The sequence below is a fragment of the Schistocerca piceifrons genome, chromosome 2, assembly GCF_021461385.2.
Source record: "Schistocerca piceifrons isolate TAMUIC-IGC-003096 chromosome 2, iqSchPice1.1, whole genome shotgun sequence".
NCBI classification, from domain to species: Eukaryota; Metazoa; Arthropoda; class Insecta; order Orthoptera; family Acrididae; genus Schistocerca; species Schistocerca piceifrons.
In genome coordinates, this window is record NC_060139.1 from 385201501 (window position 1) to 385220005 (window position 18505).

General features: G+C 37.6%; 1 protein-coding gene across 1 annotated transcript in view; it reads left to right on the forward strand.

Annotated features, from left to right (window-relative positions):
- The window catches only part of LOC124777198, a 303378-nt gene that overhangs the window by 200212 nt on the left and 84661 nt on the right, over window positions 1–18505 (forward strand). Inside the window, exon 16 of the mRNA XM_047252513.1 lies at window positions 7871–8202. Coding sequence (XP_047108469.1) covers window positions 7871–8202 — 332 coding nt within the window. The remainder of the gene's footprint in view (window positions 1–7870; window positions 8203–18505) is intronic.

Sequence of the window (18505 nt, forward strand, 5' to 3'; positions counted from 1 at the left end):
TGTGATGTCCTTAGGTTACTTAGGTTTAATTAATTCTGATGACTTCAGATTTTAAGTCCCAAAGTGCTCAGAGCCATTTGAACCATTTTTTCAGATTCAACAAATTTCTCCTTCGAATCAGTAGTGTAGGTCCTACAGTTTATATCTCCACTATCTTTACTAGCAGTTGCTTCAGTACATTTGACAGTGTGCGGTTAGCCATCTCTACCATCTGCTTCGTAATTTCCTATAACCCACTCTTAGTATGTTACGTTACGTGTACAGAATCTAGAGGTACTGAATGTACTTTTCTCATTTCCACAGCCAGATTTTGTTGAAATCTTTCTTTTGATTCACTGATAAAGTGACTGTTGTAGTTCACCCAGTTGTTTGTCAAACTTTGTTAAACTACCATCTAATTCAGTAAATATGTGTCTATTATGTCGGTTGGAAGCTTCAGAGGCAACTGACAGGTTCTCTAAGTCTCTTTATTTAAATAGTCTTTTCTGAGACTAAACTCTTCATTTTGATTTGATATCTGCAAACACAATTCTTTGTTTAAATCTACTAACTATTCTTTTTATTTTATCTCTTTCATTGTTGGCTATATGTATTATTACTTAAGCTATTAAAGCCTAACAAAGAGAGAGTTAATTTTGCTTCTGGGCACCTGCTGCTGCTGTGCTGCTGTAATTATCAGTTAGTTTGAAAACATTAGTTTTCTATATTCCTAATTTCTTTTAGGTAGTGTCTTTTTTCTTTTATCTTGTCACAGTTGTCACATATAATGGTTCTCTTTCTTGAGATTTTCTTTCAAATAGAAGGCTCAATTCTAGAAAAGAGAAGTTAACTTGGGAAAAAATTTAATCAAGATCTTTTTTCCCCTTCGCTATGACATAAAATGAAGTCCAAGTGTTTGTGTGTGTGTGTGTGTGTGTGTGTGTGTGTGTGTGTGTGTGTGTGTTGGGGGGGGGGGGGGGGGTGATACAGATGATATATTTTTTTCGATCTTTATTTCATTTTTGCTCAACAGAACCAACTAACAAGTCTTACTATTATTGTAATGAAGTTTCCAATCAGTCTCAAGAACAGTTAACAACTATTGTTAAAAATAAGAATGGTATCTATGTGATGCATTATTGAGCTTGACATTTTTGGCCTGTGCAGCTAGCACCCGTGCATATTACAGGAGGGACAAACCCCAGTTGTCTTGGGCACTCGCTCAGCTCACACAAAATTTTTAAAAATAACAAAAAGAATCAAATCTATGCAGAAGGAAACAGTAAGTAGATGACATAATAGTCCATTAAATAAAACAGTCAAGTAAGACGTTACTTATGACTATGCCGGTGGCAGGAGTATTAATGTTGGTGTCAATAATTTTAGACATTATGCTAAAAGCTCAGCGGGTTTTATGTTGTATTTGGAGTTACTTACATATAAGAGAGTGTTGCGTAGATAAATTATAAGCAACCTATTTGTTGAGTAATCTAGCAGTATGTTCCTAGTTGGTGATGATTTTGGCATGCTCTGCAGTGTAACTTTCCCAAATTGGTGAAGAAATTTTAGGCTATAGGAAATCAACAGATAAATGTTCGACATGTTTGAATGCATGGTCTTGTATCCATATAACACATGAAAATATTCTTGTGTGTCCAGCTGTATCAAGTAGTTACACATTCACAAAATTATTTTTTGTGAGGTAGAGTGGCTCGATTGGATGGACAGTGTTGCGATGGAGGGCCTTTTAACTGTAACCATTGCTAACCAGTCCATAGTTTATATAGTCTTGGATACTGTTCCTGAAAACCTGACTAGTTTTCACTGCTATGCTGACTATAGATTTGTGGTCTGGGAGAGTTCTTGAAGCACCCCAGCTGCACCCATAACCACATCAGGTTCATGATGGAGTTTGATGTAGCTCACTGGCCTTCCTCAATATCCTTATTCTCTGAAAATCCAGAGTGGGTGTGAGCCACGGTTTATACAAAAAATCCAATTGTGTCAACCAATACTTGCATGTTTTTAGCTACCAGCACCTGGCCAAAGTATATTGTTCTGAAGACCTCAGTTCATCAAACAGAAGCCACCTCTGATGCTGAAAACTTGTCGCGAGAGCTGAACCACCAGTGAAAAGTCTTCTATGAGAATGGCTATCACAAACAAATGTCAGAAACAATTTCAGGAGGTTTCTATAAGCAAGACACCACGAAGAAGAGGATAAAAACCTTGTGTTTTTTCTATCCTGTGGTTCAATGACATGGCAGATAGGCTGGCTCCTGCAGAGACATAACATCAAGTTGATCTTCAGGCCTCCAGCTAAAATATGCCGAATCAAGATTCTTGTGAAAGACAATGTAGGCCTCAGAATTTCCCAGCACTTGCAAAATAGCACTGACTATGTTCAGTATAATGTGAGGCAAATAGTGTTCACTATAGACCAACAGTGGACTGAACATGAAAGCTCAAAAATCCAGCAGTTGTGTTGAACAAATTTTGGAAAATGAACATAAAATTTCATTCGATGACACGTCTGTCATCATGCTGGGTAACAATTTCTGGGATTGTGTTATGAAAGAAGCTGTGAAATCAAAATATCTATTAACACCATTGATACAGGCAGCAGTTTGCCACTAAGCAAAGTGTGTAATCTGACCATTGTGAGGTTATAATTGGCTTGATGTGATGTTTGAAACTTTCCCGGTGTACTGATTGTTCCATAAAAACACGTGAGAACTGACAGACAACAAGAACGGTGCAGGAACGTATTGTGGAACACCAGCGGCATACTCGCCTTCTCCAACCCATCAAGTCCGCAATCACTGAACATTGTATTTCTACTGGCCACACTATGAATTACAATGATACAAAAATTGTGGCTCAAACATCAAATTTCTGGTGTTCAATTATAAATGAATCCATAGAAATAAAATTATCAAACAGCGAGGCTCTTATCAATCGAGATAGCGGTTACCAGTTAAATTCCGCTTGGATTCCTGTTGTAGAGAAACTTCGTAGTCAACGTAGTTATCGGTATAAAGATGAAGATCGATCTGATATCGAAATGCCAAGTTTCCATCGCTGAGGGCGCCAGGCGCAGCGCGCGGAGTTGTGAACGCACACGCTAAACAGTACATGCGCAGTGCGTGCGCAATGCAGCCCCCTTTGGCTTGAAATAGCAGAGCTCAGCGCGTATTCGCCAGTACTTCTACAGCTGTACTCACCTGAAGATGGCCAAAAAACTTCGTGCTGAAATATCGTGGCAAGATGTTACTGACTTACGGCAGTTCTCCCATGTTTTTATGGAACTATATGCTGAGACTTCTTTCATGATGTGGTCTGCTTCACCTTGAGATAATGATTTTTTAAGTTGTATTTGCTTTATTTTTTATTGAGTTATCACTGATGTAATAACTGAACATTCTTCTACATTCAGAAACCAATTACACTTTTTGAGTCCATAGGCATTTTAACTAAATTAAAATCTGGCCATTTTACAACCTAGCAATGAAAACTTTGATGCCAATTTCAGCTGTTCCCTTAAGTATAGTGAAACAGTCCTAACCTATTAGGTCAAAATCATTTTGGACTACAGTCTTCATTCTATGTTGGTCCCTAGCACAGTTTTGCCCAGCTTCCAACACTTAATTGGAAATCCATGAGAGCTGATATGTACTTTGTTATTCAGTGCCTTAGTTTTATCATCAAGTATGTCTGCTCTGAAAGTGCCGTCAACAAATATTTCCTCAACAGAAATTGCAACCCTTAATTAAAAATTTGTCTCACTACTTTTTAACCAAAATAAACAATAGTTGCATAACTCTTCATACTTTATACTAACAAAATGCTCTTTAGTACTACCATGCAAACTGTTCGGTAACACTATTTCTCATTACCTAACTATCAGTCCTGTTATGTTGTTAGTCCAATAACTTGTGGTCTTTGGTGACTGACCACCATAATGTCTCAACAATTCTGTTTCCTCAAGGTGTATGAGCATTTGTCTGCCTTCTGTGATGAGTTGTGCATAGACCAAATTCCTATCTGTCAATAGAAGCTGAAGTTGTTCTTTCTAAACAGCTTTTGAATACCATGACTTGTTACTGATCTTTTTCAAAATAATTGCACATTGTAAGCGTGAAGCATGTTAGGCATTACATTTTCATATAATTGCTTAATTTGCATGGTGAATTTGCAGTGTCCTAGTCAGTGTAGTTAAAAAATACTGTAGCCATTGTAAAAGACACTGAGACATAGGAAAAGTACTACAAAATCGGTTATGAGGCTCCTTGGCGACATTACTGTGAGTTAAAATATATTTTGAATTTTTTAAAATGGTTTTAGAATTATTAGGTGACAAATTTAACAGAAACTATAAAGGATAATGACTTCATGACAACATTTTAAATGTTGTTGTTGTTGTTGTTGTTGTGGTGGTGGTGGTCTTCAGTTCTGAGACTGGTTTGATGCAGCTCTCCATGCTACTCTATCCTGTGCAAGCTTCTTCATCTCCCAGTACCTGCTGCAACCTACATCCTTCTGAATCTGTTTTGTGTATTCATCTCTTGGTCTCCCTCTACGATTTTTACCCTCCACGCTGCCCTCCAATACTAAGTTGGTGATCCTACCAACTGGTCCCTTCTTCTAGTCAAGTTGTGCCACAAGCTCCGCTTCTCCCCAATTCTCTTCAATACCTCCTCATTAGTTATGTGATCAACTCATCTAATCTTCAGCATTCTTCTGTAGCGCCACATTTCAAAATCTTCTATTCTCTTCTTGTTTAAGCTATTTATCGTCCACGTTTCACTTCCATACATGGCTACACTCCATACAAATACTTTCAGAAACGACTTCCTGACACTTAAATAAGTACTTGATGTTAACAAATTTGTCTCCTTAAGAAACGCTTTTCTTGCCATTGCCAGTCTACATTTTATGCCCTCTCTACTTCGACCATCATCAGTTATTTTGCTCCCGAAATAGCAAAACTCCTTTACTACATTAAGTGTCTCATTTCCTAATCTAATTCCCTCAGCATCACCCAACTTAATTCGACTACATTCCATTATCCTCGTTTTGCTTTTGTTGATGTTCATCTTATACCCTCCTTTCAAGACACTGTCCATTCCGTTCAACTGCTCTTCCAAGTGCTTTGCTGTCTCTGACAGAATTACAATGTCATCGGCGAACCTCAAAGTTTTTATTTCTTCTCCATGGATTTTAATACCTACTCCGAATTTTACTTTTGTTTCCTTTATTGCTTGCTCAATATACAGATTGAATAACATCAGGGATAGGCTACAACCCTGTCTCACTCCCTTCCCAACCACTGCTTCCCTTTCATACCCCTCGACTCTTATAACTGCCATCTGGTTTCTGTACAAATTGTAAATAGCCTTTCGCTCTCTGTATTTTATCCCTGCCACCTACAGAATTAGAAAGAGAGTATTCCAATCAACATTTTCAAAAGCTTTCTCTAAGTCTACAATGCTAGAAACATAGGTTTGCCTTTCCTGAATCTTTCTTCTAAGATAAGTCGTAGGGTCAGTATTGCCTCACATGTTCCAACATTTCTATGGAATCCAAACTGATCTTCCCCGAGGTTGGCTTCTATCAGTTTTTCCATTCGTCTGTAAATAATTCGCGTCTTCCATTTTCATAATATTGTCCTCAAGTACATCGCCCTTGTATAGGCCCTCTATATACTCCTTCCACCTATCTGCTTTCCCTTCTTTGCTTAGAACTGGGTTTCCATCAAAGCTCTCGATATTCATGCAAGTGGTTCTCCTTTCTCTAAAGGTCTCTTTAATTTTCCTGTAGGCAGTATCTATCTTACCCCTAGTGAGATAAGCCTCTACATCCTTACATTTGTCCTCTAGCCATCCCTGCTTAGCCATTTTGCACTTTCTGTCTATCTCATTTTTGAGACGTTTGTATTCCTTTTTGCCTGCTTCATTTACTGCATTTTTATATTTTCTCCTTTCATCAATTAAATTCAGTATCTCTTCTGTTACCCAAGAATTTCTACTAGCCCTCGTCTTTTTACCTACTTGATCCCCTGCTGCCTTCACCACTTCATCCCTCAAAGCTACCCATTCTTCTTCTACTGTATTTCTTTCCCCCATTCTTGCCAATTGTTCCCTTATGCTCTCTCTGAAACTCTGTACAACCTCTGGTTCTTTCAGTTTATCCGGGTCCCATCTCCTTAAATTCCCGCCTTTTTGCAGTTTCTTCAGTTTCAATCTGCAGTTCATAACCAATAGATTGTGGTCAGAATCCACATCTGCCCCTGGAAATGTCTTACAATTTAAAATCTGGTTCCTAAATCTCTGTCTTACCATTATGTAATCCATCTGATACCTTTTAGTATCTCCAGGATTCTTCCAGGTATACAACCTTCTTTCATGATTCTTGAACCAAGTGTTAGCTATGATTAAGTTATGCTCTGTGCAAAATTCTACAAGGCGGCTTCCTCTTTCATTTCTTCCCCCCAATCCATATTCACCTACTATGTTTCCTTCTCTCCCTTTTCCTACTGACGAATTCCAGTCACCCATGACTATTAAATTTTCGTCTCCCTTCACTACCTGAATAATTTCTTTTATCTCATCATACATTTCATCAATTTCTTTGTCATCTGCAGAGCTAGTTGGCATATAAACTTGTACTACTGTAGTAGGCGTGGGCTTTGTGTCTATCTTGGCCACAATAATGCGTTCACTATGCTGTTTGTAGTAGCTTACCCGTACACCTATTTTTTAATTCATTATTAAACCTACACCTGCATTACCCCTATTTGATTTTGTATTTATAACCCTGTAATCACCTGACCAGAAGTCCTGTTCCTCCTGCCACCGAACTTCACTAATTCCCACTATATCTAACTTTAACCTATCCATTTCCCTTTTTAAATTTTCTAACCTACCTGCCCGATTAAGGGATCTGATGTTCCACGCTCCGATCCGTAGAATACCAGTTTTCTTTCTCCTGATAATGACGTTCTCTTGAGTAGTACCCACCCGGAGTTCCGAATGGGGGATTATTTTACCTCCGGAATATTTTACCCAAGAGGACGCCATCATCATTTAATCATACAGTAAAGCTGCATGCCCTCGGGAAAAATTACGGCTGTAGTTTCCCCTTGCTTTCAGCCATTCACAGTACCAGCACAGCACGGCCGTTTTGGTTAGTGTTACAATGCCAGATCAGTCAATCATCCAGACTGTTGCCCCTGCAACTACTGAAAAGGCTGCTGCCCCTCTTCAGGAACCACACGTTTGTCTGGCCTCTCAACAGATACCCTTCCATTGTGGTTGCACCTACGGTACGGCTATCTGTATCGTTGAGGCACGCGAGCCTCCCCACCAACGGCAAGGTCCATGGTTCATGGGGGGACATTTTAAATACCTGATACAAATGTAAAATTTCATTGTTAGGTTTTTTCTTATTAATAAGATAGAATAGGTGATGTAGTTTGTCAATTTAATGTTAATTTCAGAAAAAGAAATATTGAGTACAGTGTTTACTTTGTGTTTCTTGCAAACAGTAGGTTCAACTTTATAGTTGCCTTAAAGGAGAGACACATGTGAGAAAATTACAGTGCATTCTATGCCTATACAGAGATTGGATAATTTTAGAGGCATTCTGAAACATAGAGAGATTACCAACAGACATTTTTGCAGGGACAAAATCTTTTTGTGTGTAGCTGCTTTGTAGTTCTCTTAACATACTTATATAAAATATTTTGACATTTCTTTTTAGAGTTTTGCAGTGCCTTTATGCTTTTAAATATTTCTATTACTATTATTGCACCGTGTGATGATTTGTCATTCCATTTATGTTTTGCATACTCTTTTATTTCTTCTTTGATTGCTTAATCAACTTGTTGCAGTTTCACCCAGAGTGATCCTATAGTCACCAGGTTGTCAATTATGGACCAAACTGCACGAATCGCTGGCACTGAAAGAAGCACACAAGTAGATGCTGACTCTGTTCCCACAAAGGTGTCAACTATAGATCGGATTTTACAAATCTCTGCCAGTGCAAAATACACACAGACTGATCCTGTGGTCACAGAATTGTCAATGGGGGATCAAACTGCGCAGATCTATTGCAGTGAAAATTGCACACACACAAAGGCCAACCTTAAGATGACAAAAGTGATGACAATGGATCAAACTACACAAACCTCCACTTGTGAAATCATCGCACAGGTGCACTCGGGTAATAAGAATTTCTCTTTTGCTGTGTAATGATAACCATTATATTGTAGTTTTTCAGGGAAGTGTCACCAGGTGCTAACTAAAAAGTTGTGCAAATGAGCTTTCAGTCATTTTATGGGTTCCAAACTTGCATATGCATTGTTTTGGGTATACTTGGTGAAGAAGCGAGTTACTCTTACAGGAAGCAATACAAGAACAAAAAGTTTTATTACATTAATCTCTTGTTTGAGTGAAGTGGGAGTTGATGGAAGTTAGTCTGAGCATTGGTTTCATGAATGTGTGTTGATAAACTGTTTATAATCATTCAATTTTGTGGTGTATTTTCCAGAGCTTTTGTTTACTTTGCTGTAGCATATTAATCTCAGCTATGCTTCTAAGCTCACTGGGTAAAATACTAGTTATCCATTAAAAAAGAACTGGTCTCTTTGGAATTCTGTAGATGGTGTAGAACTGGTACCAGACAGCCGTGTGTGTTCCACTTCTGACAAAAGCCATGACAGTGAAATGGTATGTTCGTGCCAGTGGCAGCAATGGAGTCATTATAGTAAAATGGCCCAACATGGAGAAGTGACATAGTGGCAGAAAATAGTTGTATTTGGATGTGCCCATGCCCACACTGTTAGTTGCTCTGTTTTTGATGTATCACTGCAGGCTCTTCAACGCATGTACAAGGAATGATGTACCATTCACTGCCACGTAACACAGCATATGAGCAGTAGCCGTAAAAAGACCTTGACAAGGACCGGAGAAGGCAGTCACACCTTTTCAATGACAATTTGTGTCAAATCCTATAAGAATTGCTGCCATCAGTGAATATGGTTCTATTGCAACTACTTCTGATTGATCATTGAGAATGAAACTGCATGCAGTAGTTATTTGGAGTAAAATATCTCATGAAAGGTCATTGCTCACAGTAGTATATAAAGCTGCAAATCTTTAACAGGCCAAACAACACAGAATCTGGATGTTATCTGAAGGGAGATGTGCATTGTGGTCTGCCAAGTTGCGATTGCACGATGTTTTAATTGATTTAATTGATGCAAACCTATGGCCCACTTAGATATTCAAACTGCAGTGTGAGGGGGGGGGGGGGGGGGGGGATGTAGTTCAGGTCAGATATGGTTCAGTGATGGTTTGAGGATGTTTTTGTACCATTACTTGGGCCTTGTCATTCAGGTTACTGTGTCAACATGAATAAAGAAAAGATGCCCATTGATTGTCATGGGAACAGATGTGTCACTTGGAACTTGTGACTAAAATTACCAGGAGCATTCTATAGAGAAGCTGTTATACCTAAGACTAACATTTTGGTCGATGGCTGCTAAGCACACAGATACTGAGGCTGGTGAGACATCTGCACAACCCCTATCACAGTTGGTCTCCAGCAAAGAACTGCAGCTGAATGATGTGCTGTGAATGCCACTTGGTTTTTTTTTTTTTTTTTTATCTCAACACCTCACCGCAGTGGAGTTCTGCTGGCAGAATGAGTGTCCCATAGCAAACCTGACTGGGGTAGTGGGTTACAATCTGTTCCAGCCCTTGACAGCCAGGCCTCTCAGCTCTAGAGCTGGAGAGACTGAAGTAGCACCAGTTCTATGAAAGCGGGTATTGTTGCACAATGAGGTAGCATTAACTAGATTTAAAAGTAATGGCTCAGTACCTCTACAGAATTTCACCACCTTGCAAATTATTAGCAATAATTAATCTGCAGTCTGGGAAATTTCTCCACCCCACCAATTGATAGTTATGTATTCAGGCAAGCCATTGGTAGTCTCAGGTTGCCAGGGGAAATTGATTTAATTTATTTACCTATAAATTAATTTTATTGAATTTGAATTCATAACTTGATCAATCTGTAACCAATTCATAATTTCACAATCAATCTGAATCTTTGATTGGAAATGTATAGTAAATTTGATTAGCAACTCTGTCTTTGTTAGGAGAGTGGACAAGGCCACAGTCATGGTCTCTCCATGGCCTCTTGTATGTCAGAGAAAAGTTATGACTTCCAGGCTTCTAAGCCATCAGATGTAATTTTTTTTAACATTCTCCTTAAACGCCTATCAGAAAATTAGAGTTCCGTACAAGCTCTTCCTGCAGATTTCTTGGGTGACTTACCAAACATCTGTGCAACAAGATGCAGATTTTCTTCAGTAGTTACTAATTTTGGGCAGCTATTATGTGGCGAGTCTGCTACGAACCTGTCAGCTCGAAACTTTGATTTAATTTGTGGATAGCTTGCCTGCATGGTGGCTTTGTACGTGGGAACTTTTCAGCAAATAATAATCTTACTTCTTCATAACATCAATGAAATTTTCACCACATCTGTAAAGCACACACATGCTGTTCTGTATGCAATTTTCTGTTCGTAATGATATTTTTCACACTTTTAGTGGAAGCACAAATGACGCCAAGGTTCATATTATCAGTTGTTAATAACAAACCATTTTTGTCGCCATTCCTTACACAAATTTCTCAGTGCACAGTTTTCACGATTTTTATGGGTAGAACTTAATTACTTACCTAAAATTTGACCATGGGCAGAGAAGTGCAGTGGTTGATTGATTTATGTCATATGCTCATTGGATGGAGTCTATCATTGTTTCCTTATTCTCACACTTAATAATTTGTAATTTTAGTAGTATAGCTCTGTAGCAGCCTCCTTGGCGTCTTAAGTCTCCAATTGTTTGGATTACGACCTTTTTTCATGTTGTATAGTTCAACATATTTTTTTAATGGTGTTTATTCAGCATTTAACAGTTTCACCTAATAACAGATAACAAGCTCATCTGAAAAATAATTAATAAATTACAGCTCTTTCACATTTTAGTCTTTTGTATGGAAATCTGCAGAAAATTGTCCATTGACTTATTTCTTAGATGACACTTTTGTAGAATTCATATTACATTGCCTTCTTTTTTTTCCTCGTGCAATTTCATGTCAAAATATTATCATAAACTTTACATGTTTTAATCTTGAGAAAATTTGCTTATGTAAGCCTGTATTTAAGATAAAGAGTTACTTTCTCGTATTAATCCCATGAGTACGCCAGATACTGTAAGCTATCTGTTAATTATGAATTGTGTGTGCCATGAGCCACGTTGTTGCAAATCACTTTGCTTTGGGAAACGGTTTCCATTCGGGTATTGTGGCATTAGAAACATGTATATTGCATATGTCCATGCTATTGATCAGTTGAATCATGTCCCTTGCTGTGTGCCATATCTCAACAAATTTTAGGCACTCAAATAATGTTTGATTGTGTCCTCTGAATTAGTTTCCACGTGCTACTGATGGTTTCAACTGGATAGGGTAAAGCTTGGACTTTGTCGCTATCATCTGGTTTATCACTTTTTACCAAGTCGATCTGGTGCCTTCGGTATTATTTTCATTGCTAAATTTTCCCACACAATGTTTCAGTTGTGCTGCAGTAGTTGCAATTTCCATCTATTAGGAATTGGTATTCCTTTGAGAGCTTTGCCTTGTTTTAGGATGTCTGTTAGTATGAAGCTTTTATTGAAATGATATGTAGGAGAGTTGAATAGTGCCTGTAATAATTGTGTGCAGAAACAAGGGGAATTTGCTGCTGTCTGGAAACATTTAGAAGCAGTGTTGACAATGATCGACAGACTTCAGACTGGTGTCTTGGCCTGCAACAACATTGAGGCTTGTGTGATGAAGGCTGTGGCATCTCTAGTACCTCCATAATATCCTGGGAACCTTCAAGTCACAGTGATGTAGGATGCACAAGCCTGGTGAATTCATCCCCATCTGAGCATTTGAAGTGAACTGGACTGATGCATAAGCTGCTATGTAGACAACAGGACCAATAAAATACAATCTACAATGAAAACTGGACAGAAGGCAGATGTGGGTTGGGTATAGGCCTTGTGGCTATTTCCTTATGTAGTAGTATCGGATATAAGGTGTCACCTATTGTTAAGAGTACATCTGAACTGCCGTAGGATGCTTCATCTTTTGAGTGTGTCCCAGATTGTCTTATGAAGTCCAGAAAAGCAAACAGTATGAGTATGTTGGTTGTTGGGAGCTCTAGTGTAAGGCGGGTAATGGAATTCCTCAGTAAAACAGCTGGCAGATGGGGGAAGGCAAGTCAGTGTGCACCTATTATTTTCGCCAAAGGGATCATCCGAGACTTGAAAGAGGCTCTTATGATGGCTATTGAATGTGCTGGATGCAGCCAGGTGCAAATCGATGTTCATGTCTACTTACTTGGGGACAGAAACCATCTTCTTTTCCTGTGAATGCATGAAAATAGCTAGCCTCCTGCACAGGATGGAAACATGGCTCCCAGTAGGTAAGATCTTATCCAGAACCATTGCAGTCCTCTGTTTTGAGCTAAGTGAAGTGCATAAATCAGAGGCTCAGATGATTCTGTGATTGTTCTGGATAGAAATTTCTTCACCATTGCTTCTGGCTGGAAGGAGAATGAGAAAATATTTCTGCCTAGTTAGTATGGTAGAAACTGATTTGAGATTGTACAAGCAGACAACATCAAAAATTGATCTCCGGCAAAGATGATGTGGTATATCAGTGAATAAAATCTATGAATATAATGTAATATGATTTAGAATCACCCATCAGGCAAAATCTGAGGGCTGGAACAGATCCACTATGATTCAGCAGTCAGGTTAGAAAACTGCTACAAAAATAATTAGAGCATCCTTCAGATTTAAATGAAGCCAATGCCCTGTTAGCAGTCAAAAGTAGAATGAAGCCAAAATTAATGTAAGGGCAGCAATATGAAAAGTGTTGAGTGAATTATCAAGTAAAACTTTGTCCACCAATCTGATGTGAAATTTGAAGTTTTGTCCTTATCTGAAGTCATTAAATGGATCGAAATCATGTGTACTATCAGTCATTGTACTGAAACCCAAACAGGGGATGGCAAGGAGAATGTCATTTTATAAAATTATTTCACTGTGGAAGACCATTAGGTGGTTCCTCCTTTTGATCCTCGTAGAAATGCTGAATTGATAGATATTGAGATAAGTGATCAGATAATAAAATGTCAGAACAGAGCAAGGTAAACTAGACTTGATGAAACACTTTGTAACATTCTTTCCCCTCTTGTCCCCTCTTGATTGAATTATTAAATATTATTTGTGTATGAAATCTCTCTGCTTATTTAGTCATTAATTATTAATACATTAGTTTAAATGGATAGAAAGCAAATGCACAAAACCACACCTGCAAACTGCCTGTATCCCTAAGTGGAGAAATAACACAGGATCATAGTCAAGTGATAACAGAGACCTGACTGGTTCTGTGTTTTTGTAGTCCAGCCACATTTCCCGAACTTGTTAAATCCTACCCATCTCATCTGATATGTAGTCATTCTTACACTGTACCCCATCTGTGGTAACCTAATTAATTTTTGCCGTAACACTACTCAACTTGGAAACAAATAACACACTACTCTGGTAAAAACTCAGTATATTGTTGAGGTCCTATGTCCTCGGATTGTTTTGGTGTACATTGATAACAAGAAAAATGCAAATATACTATTGTCACAGCACAGAATTAACAGAAACAGTATGGTAGATGCTAATTCTGCTAGACAAGAACCACTTTCAAACTATATTCACTAGCAACTCCCATTTCAGGTTACAATAATATTGCTGCTGCCTCACAGAACTTGGAAAGCAAAACTCATGGGTAGATTGGAATCTGCTTGGTGAAAAGACACATTATATTCCCCAAGATGAGACAGATAATAAATATTGTCCAACTTACAAATAACAAGGTGGGAGATGACATAACTACACGACATAAAGCTTTGTTCATTTATGCTACCAATGTCTAAGTCTGTTGGTATTGTCACAGTCAAAATTGTAACTTCACAGCACCATTTTAAGTCACTCTCTAAGTGACTGTTCATATTTGGTCTTTGTCGACATAAAATTAACCATTACAAAGCTTACTGTAACAGTGAATTGGAACTGCCACAAGGCGCAGGTCCTGCCTCAGCCAACATCCAATGTGTCCTGTCCTTCAATGGTCTTTGACCCATGTTTATAATATTTCTGTTGGCTGTGAAGTCAGGCAAATCATCACTTTTCTGATATTTATACTTTTGACAATATCTTGCACTACGTTGGTTCCTCCAGTGACACCTTTGTCATAGCCCTTCCAGAAGTAATGTGTACTTCTGTATGGCCAACTTTTTGTCTCCCTGGATTCGGGGCTTGAGACGTGTCAAGCTGGTTGTTGCAGCGGAGTGTCTGCCCTCACAAACTGCGTTTTAACTTCAGTTTTTTCCCAACTTTTTCTTCCACCAATATTCCAGAACCCTTCTGATACCTCACTCTAAAGCCTGCCTGGGTGATCTGCATGTCACTGAGCCCTCATCAGCCTTCCATGCTACAATACTTACACCCGGCCAGTGTGTGCCTCAGCAAATTCTGATGTCAGCGCTCAATTAAAATTTAAATCTCTGCTGATCCAAAGATCTGATTATACTGTCTTTTGCATCCAAAACACTCAAACAGTCCACACATTCATGATATGTTCCACCATCATTTCTTCTCGTATTCCTCTGACTTGTCTTTGTAACTTCAGTGCTGGTGAATAAGCGTGGTCAGTGAGATAGCAGAATGCCATGTCTCATCCTGTCTCCACTTGTTTTAAAAATCTAGGAGTTGTGAAAATTAGTACCTGGAATGAAATTTTCTGGCACAGCTGCCAGCTTTATCTTCTTTATATCCTCTTATTCTTAAAAAAATCCTCAGAATCTACTAGCTTGACATTTTGTCTTTAGCACTTATTGATCTTGACCTTTTTGTCCATATCCAATTACTTTACTTATGACGCCAAAAAATATACACACAAAAACCAATACAAATCACAAAAAAAATAAACATTCATAAGTGCTCGACACAAATACAAAAAATTTTCAAATAAAAAACTCCTTGTACTGAACACTTTGTGACATTCCCCTGCTTTATTTCTTCATTGATAGTCCTAGGTGCCGACGTACTGTGTTTTATACTGGCTGGATATTCAACACTGACTACTGTAAATGATGTAGCTGACAGGTGCACAGTTGCATTTCACAGTTCTTTACTTTCACTGTTCACAACCCCCCAATATTACACATTTATATGGCCAGTTTGCTGTTGGTTAACTTTTTGATAAGCCTCATTAATAGTTTGCAGGCAAACATCAGCATACTGCTACAACAGTTTGCTGTTGAATATCTATAAGCAGTAAAGACCTAACCACACAGTTCTTGCAGAGTAATACGGTACGTATTGAACAGACACTGTCATTGTTTTAACACACGGCCTATTTGTGTTACACTTATTTCACAGTTAAGTTGATGCTTTGTTGTTGAGCCAACCAACACAGGTTCCTCGTCTGAAAATCGGCTGTAGACTGACTGTTCGGGACAAAAAATCAGGCCTTTATATATCATCACAATAATAGGTACTGAAGCTATTCATTGTTTGATGTTTAAGTTACAGAAATTACAATTAAAACATAACTAATTCAATTAACTGAATATTTCGAAAAATTCCTTCTTTTTAACAGTTTCTTCTGCTGAAAGGGTTAAGCTGAATTATTCGTTTAAATGATGAAATTAACAGATATAGTTATGCAAACAATACTTTTGAGAAATCTCATAATTTATTTGGATTTAATTAATGGCTTGCTTTGCTGACATATATTTGAATAGAGCCAAATAGATACTTAAAGAATAGTAGTGGTTGTTCCTCCTAAGTTGTATAATTAGTGAAGAATTTATATTTGTTTGTAACTCAACAATAGAATTTAAGTTCCAAAACAATTACTGTTTTCACCCCGTAACAAAAAATATTAACTAGGAATAGTCCAAATAAATTATAAAATCAATTACATACATAAAACTAAATATAAAATTAGATCTGGTGCTATATTCTTTTAACACTGAGGGTCAACATTTCTCTTTTATGAAAATGCATATCACCCTCGCGTATGTTAATGATAATTAGTCGGAAATGAAAGAATGAATTTAAGGAGGCAGATGGCAAAACAAGACGGGAAGTAAAAAGATCCCAGCTTGCTTTGTCACATGAACCCCTCATTGGACTGGCCAGATAGATATTGCAAATAACTAACTAACTGGGCAATTCAATGACCAAAAGTGACTCCAGAAAGTGGGTTTAACTATCTACACACAAACAAAAATCACATAAGAAATCTTACCCAAACTACAGTACATAAGTTTTTCAAATTCCTTCTTATATGAACTGGCCATATGAAAATCTCCATACAAAATGTTTACATACAGTGCATTGTACAAGGGCACAAAATATCCACAAGTTATACTTATAATAAAATTAGCCATCTTCGTCATAATTGATGACCTTTTTGGGTAAAGAAGGATTAACATTAAAAGTTAAATTAAACTGCGCATCACAGTTCACTTTCAGGCAGAAAATTTTTGCTTGTTCAGTGTTTAGTATTTTTCACAAGCACTTTATCTCTTTTAATGATCTTTAACACACTTTCTCACCAAGTTGTCCATGCCTTCAACAGGTCCAAGTGGCAGCTAGTAAGGAAATGCACTGCTATCAGTTCCCTTTGGAGGTGGTTCTCCTCCGCCACAGTACATGAAAAAATTAGACAAAATACCCTACTTTAGTACACTTACTTTTACTTCTAACTTAAGTATAAGGAAAAAGTGTTTCACACTAAAAGTGATAACCATTACTGCATAAATAGAAACGTTACACAGTTCTCATAACATCACAATAATTAGCACTAAAATAGACTTTAGTATGAAAGGTGGGGACTAGTAAAAATTTTAAAATCAAGTGTACATTACACTACAAAACATTACGCTAAGTCATAATTGTCTGAAACTTGTTAAACTTGAAAGACTTTTGTTTCTTTTCCACTTGCAAATTTACTAAAATGCCAAGCCCTGGTTTGAAATTCACACCGCTCTAGCAAAAACTCAATAAGTGCAGCAGCATAGATTTACTCATCATTACATTATGAAAAAGGAATTGCCACAACCACATAATTTAATTACTACTCAAATCAAAATTAAGGGGATGGAAGTTGTACCAAATCATTGCCCTACTTCTCCACTGAGTACTACTCTCATTCAACCAGAAAATTAAATCATCACAAAATCTTACAAGATAATTGATCTGTCAAATTATTCATATCATTCTAGAACCACAGTTATCAATTAATGAGCAAAATTACTTTTCTTCATTCCAGTATTACCACTTTAAGCTTATAGTTCCTCAGAACACTAATAGAAGTTTTCACATAACCTATTGATCCAATGATATGGCATTATATGACTTGAACCTCACTAAAATATTGCTCTTCCTGCTAAGCTCTCATTCTCAGCTTCAGTGTCATGAATTGCACAATATACACAGTACCCAATGTTGCCTACTTCAAAATTAGAGCCGGCCGGAGTGGCCATGTGGTTCTAGGCGCTACAGTCTGGAACCGAGTGACTGCTACAGTCGCAGGTTCGAATCCTGCCTTGGGCATGGATGTGTGTGATGTCCTTAGGTTAGTTAGGTTTAATTAGTTCTAAGTTCTAGGCGACTGATGACCTCAGAAGTTAAGTCGCATAATGCTCAGAGCCATTTAACAAAATTAGATCATCAGTATAGTTACACCACATTTGTTTGTATAAACTTATCTTTTGCATTAATCATATCTGTCAGCTCCATTATTTTACTTACCTTCTTACCTCGTTAGCTAGTGAAGTGCATTCTTAAAAAATATCCCTACAGCAGAGACAGGCTCCCAAACCATTAAGACTCAAACATTATTCATTATTTTATTATTTCATTATTGCTTCATTATTCATAAACACCCACTCTGCTTATCCACTGGAAAATTGATTCTACTGAAACACATTCCACAGTAACAGATCCTTATGCTAAGGCAATCTTAACTCTCATTACTGATCAGACAAAATTATCACTTAGAAAAGCTATTATTTCACTGTATCCCATCAAATTGCTTAAGATTCTAGCCTGAAGGGCGATATACATACAAATCTGGCTAATACATTCCACACAAATTACTCTAGGCAACTATGTTTATAGTTGTAATTCCTTAATGTTAGAAAAGGCTGTACCATGACACACTTCTATAGGTAGATAGTTACCTCCATATACTGACAGCACCGAACACAAACACTTCTATTATACCACAATTAATATCAAGACTTAGTATTCAAGATGGTTTTTTACTGCGTATTGCCTCTGCTGCTGCACCAAATTATACTAATTTCACACGTTAGCTAATTTACTTCAGATGCTAATTAT